The following is a 4,035-nucleotide window of genomic DNA, read 5'->3' on the forward strand; positions in this document are numbered from 1 at the left end:
AGGGGCGGGGGGGGGGCGGCGGTGTGGAATGATGATTCATAATGGAACTGGAAGCTCAATGTTCTGGCCTCCAGAGGCTCTGTTCATTTGTATGAACATCACTTCTTATACATGGGCTACACACGCAAAATTGTGTGGTCAGGTAGAGATGCATCCCTAGCAAAGGAGGTTTGAGGTGCTCCTTCCCTCCACTACCCTTGGGCAAGGTGTAGCACCTGCTTAGCCACCTCCCCCCCCCCCCCCAAATCAGGGTCACGTAAAGCCATGGGAGCAGGTGGTGGATGGTCGTACGAGCAGCTGGTGCACTTCACAAGTCCCAGTTATGCGACCACTGACAACCTCTGAAGAGTATTGATGGTGACTGGGCGGGGGGGAGGTCACTTGTCTTGTAAAGACACTGCCCAGAAGAAGACAACGGCAAGCCACTTCTGTAGAAAAAATTGCCAAGAACAATCATGGTCATGGAAAGACTGTGATTGCCCACATCATGTGACATGGCACATGATGATAATGTCATACGAAATGGCAGAGCCAACTGAAGAATCTCTCTTCAGCAGGCTCAATAATTTTCCAAAGCTCTCACACAAAGAACCACAGAAGCTACAGGAGCTGGCAGAACTGTTGGCAGAAACTCAGATAGTGACAGGAGGGCATACAGGAGCGAGATGTACCAGCTAGAGGAGTGGTGTCGCAGCCTTTAACATCAGTAAGACCAAAAAGCTGATTGTGGACTTCCTGAAGGGTAAGACGAGAGAACACAAACCGATCCTTGTAGAGGGATCAGAAGTGGAGAGAGTGAACAGTTTCAAGTTCCTGGGTGACAATATCTCTAAGGATCTAACCTGGCCCCAACATATCGATCTAGCTACGAAGAAGGCAAGACAGTGACTATGTTTCATTAGGAGTTTGAGGAGATTTGGTTTGTCACCTAAAACACTCGAAAACTTCTACAGATGTACCGTGGAGAGCATTCTGACAGGCTGCCTCACCATCTGGTTTGGGGTGAGGGCTACCGCACAGGATCGAATTAAGCTGCAAAGAGTTGTAAGCTTAGTCCGCTCCATCATTGGGTACTAGCCTCCATAGGATCCGGGACATCTTCAAGGAGAGATGCCTCAAAAAGGCAGCATCTATCATTAAGGACCCCCATCACCCAGGGCATTGCTACCATCAGGAAGGAGGTACAGAAGCCTGAAGGCACACACTCAGTGATTCAGGAACAGCTTCTTCCCCTCTGCCATCCAATTCCTCAATGGATATTGAACCCATGATCACTACCTCACTTTTTTATTTCATGTCTGTTTTTGCACTACATTTTAATTTAACTATTTAATATACATTTGTACATATACTTACTGTAATTCAGTTTTTTTTCTGTGAAACTTTCAATGTCTGTGTCCTTGTTGCTGTGCTTCTGATTTGGGGTGTAAAGAAGATGTTCAGAGTGAGATCAGTTTCAGCACAGCGAGGGAGTGTGGTGGAGCTGGTCTCTGTCCAGGAAGATGTGAAGAGTCCAGGAAATACCCAGGAAACTGTTTTGGTGCGTGTTGTTTATGGACCCTAGAGTTCCTGTAATTATAAGTGAAAGATCCCCTTGAGTTTTTTGTTGTAACAACAAAAAAGACCTCAGTAAAGATCAGTAGAGCAATTAGAAATGTCAGTGTAGGTTGCTGGTGGCATTTGGCCAAGTCCTCAGGCTGTCTGCTGTGTGTTATTGACCAGTGTATAAATCAGGATTTGCTTGGCAACTTCATGAATGGGGAGCTTTCCTGGATAGTCTCTACCCATGAAGGTCAAGAGGGGCACAAATTCGACTGGGTATCAGTGGAAGTCATTGTGCAGGCAAACACGCGGCATGCAAGAGAATTCCTAGGAGCGTGGTTTTCCGCAAACAATTCTTTAAACAGACGTGTAGACCTCGGTCCCATTTATGAGCCGATGTGGGCAAAATTCCAGCCCGCAGCACACAAAGTTTGCCGCACAACCGGCCAGCGACGAGATTTCCTCCCCGCATCACAACTGAGTTTCCAAAATGCCGACCAATCAGCTGATTGATAGAGGCCAAGCATTCGGAGGACACGCCACAGTCAATAGCGCCCTGACGTGGTGACGAAGCGCTTGCAAATGGATTGCCAAGATCGGAGAACAACCCAACCCAACAAATAATAATAATAAGTATACAGAAAATAATTAATGCTGAGGACATGAGTTGTGAAGTCCTTGAAAGTAGGTCCATAAGCTGTGGAATCGGTTCAGTGCGGAGATGAGTTATCCACGCTGGTTCAAGGCCCTGATGGTTGAAGGGTAGTAACTGTGTAATATTAATGCATAGATGTTTATGATCCACTCCAGCAGGTTATTTGTAGGTGACAAAAATAATTATTTAGAGTTATACATAAGGAATAAACTGTTGGGATGCGTAGTAGTGTGTGTTAAACTCGAACCTCAAAACTTTCATGAGGGATGGAGGGGAGTATTAATGGATGAGAGAGTTAAATACACACAGAAACATCCCATTGCCGTGGTATAATTGATTTCAATCTCTTGAATGAAAGTGACCTCCTGCCACTGACAATTGCTGATCTCCTTTACAGCAGCAGACTGGTTGTCTTCGAAACCAAGCCGAAAGACGATCTCACTTCCCACACCAACCTGTATATCATGAAGGTACCGGACAATCCTTTTGGGGAATGAAGGAGGGCCGGCCGCTCAGGCATAGCCGCTGTTTGGGCGGTGAGGACCATTTCCCAGGGGAAGCGGGGCAAAACAGGACTGTTGCCAATTGGTGGATGCTTGCCGGATACCTAGAGCCGCAGAGCCTTTCTCGCTTGTCGGTGCGTGGGTCAAGGGTCTGTTCTTGACCATTAAATCTCCATCGGAAGGATGCCTCTGTGTTACAGCTAGCACCTACAAAAACCGATAACGTGTAAAGTTTGAAATCGTCAGTGCTTTTCTATAAATAAAGAATTATATTTGATGTGCTGTACCTTTTTGATGTATTGTGTTTATTGTAGACATAAGAAATTCTGCAGATGCTGGGATTTCAGGCGAACACACACACGATCCTGGAGGAGCTCAGCAGGTCAGGCAACATCGATGGAAAGGAATAAAGAGTCGATGTGTCGGTCCGAGACCCTTCTACAAGGCTGAGGAAGGAAGATGAGAAGTCAGAGTAAGAAGGTAGGGGGTGGGAGGGGGGAAGGAGGAGAAAGTAGTACAAGGTGGTAGGTGATAGGTGGAACCCGGAGAAGGGGAGGGTAGAAAGTAGTACAAGGTGGTAGGTGATAGGTGGAACCGGAGAGGGGGAGGGGTGAGGAAGAAGTACAAGGTGGTAGGTGATAGGTGGAACCCGGAGAGGGGGAGGGTAGAAAGTAGTACAAGGTGGTAGGTGATAGGTGGAACCCAGAGAGGGGGAGGGTAGAAAGTAGTACAAGGTGGTAGGTGATAGGTGGAACCCAGAGAGGGGGAGGGTAGAAAGTAGTACAAAGTGGTGGTGATAGGTGGAACCGGAGAGGGGGAGGGGTGAGGAAGAAGTACAAGGTGGTAGGTGATAGGTGAAACCCGGAGAGGGGAAGGAGGAGAAAAAAGTACACGGTGGTAGGTGAAACTGGGAGGGGGTGGGGGGGGAAGAAGAAGAACAAGGTGGTAGGTGATGGGTGAAACCAGGGGAGGGGGAGGGGTGAAGTAAAGAGCTGGGAAGTTGATTAGTGAAAGAGATAAAGGGCTGGAGAAGGGGGAATTGAATAGGAGAGGGTAGAAGACCATGGAAGTAAGGGAAGTATTTTAGGACTACAGCTCCAAAAGTTTGGTCTGAAAGTCATACACCTGACCACACTGTCCTCCTCTCTTCACTTCCCAAAAGAGAACTGTAATCAGCTATCTGCTCACGCTAGGAGTAAAGAGATACTGTAGTCCGTCATTTTGAATGCAGGAGGTGCGGGGAAGTTGTTACCATAAGCCTGAACAACTACACAAAGCACAGGGATTCACATCCTTCACAATCACAGATGTCCACAGATACGTTCATTGCAACGA

At 47.3% G+C, this 4,035-nt stretch overlaps 1 protein-coding gene across 1 annotated transcript in view; it reads left to right on the forward strand.

Annotated features, from left to right (window-relative positions):
* The window catches only part of LOC134353243 (mitogen-activated protein kinase kinase kinase kinase 5-like), a 181,287-nt gene extending 178,301 nt beyond the window's left edge, over positions 1–2,986 (forward strand). The window contains exon 32 of the mRNA XM_063061274.1: positions 2,595–2,986. Within this exon, the coding sequence (XP_062917344.1) occupies positions 2,595–2,694 (100 nt within the window). The 3' untranslated portion in view covers positions 2,695–2,986. The remainder of the gene's footprint in view (positions 1–2,594) is intronic.
* The last annotated feature ends 1,049 nt before the right edge of the window (positions 2,987–4,035 follow it).

The sequence above is a fragment of the Mobula hypostoma genome, chromosome 10 (genome assembly GCF_963921235.1).
Source record: "Mobula hypostoma chromosome 10, sMobHyp1.1, whole genome shotgun sequence".
Classification (NCBI taxonomy): domain Eukaryota; kingdom Metazoa; phylum Chordata; class Chondrichthyes; order Myliobatiformes; family Myliobatidae; genus Mobula; species Mobula hypostoma.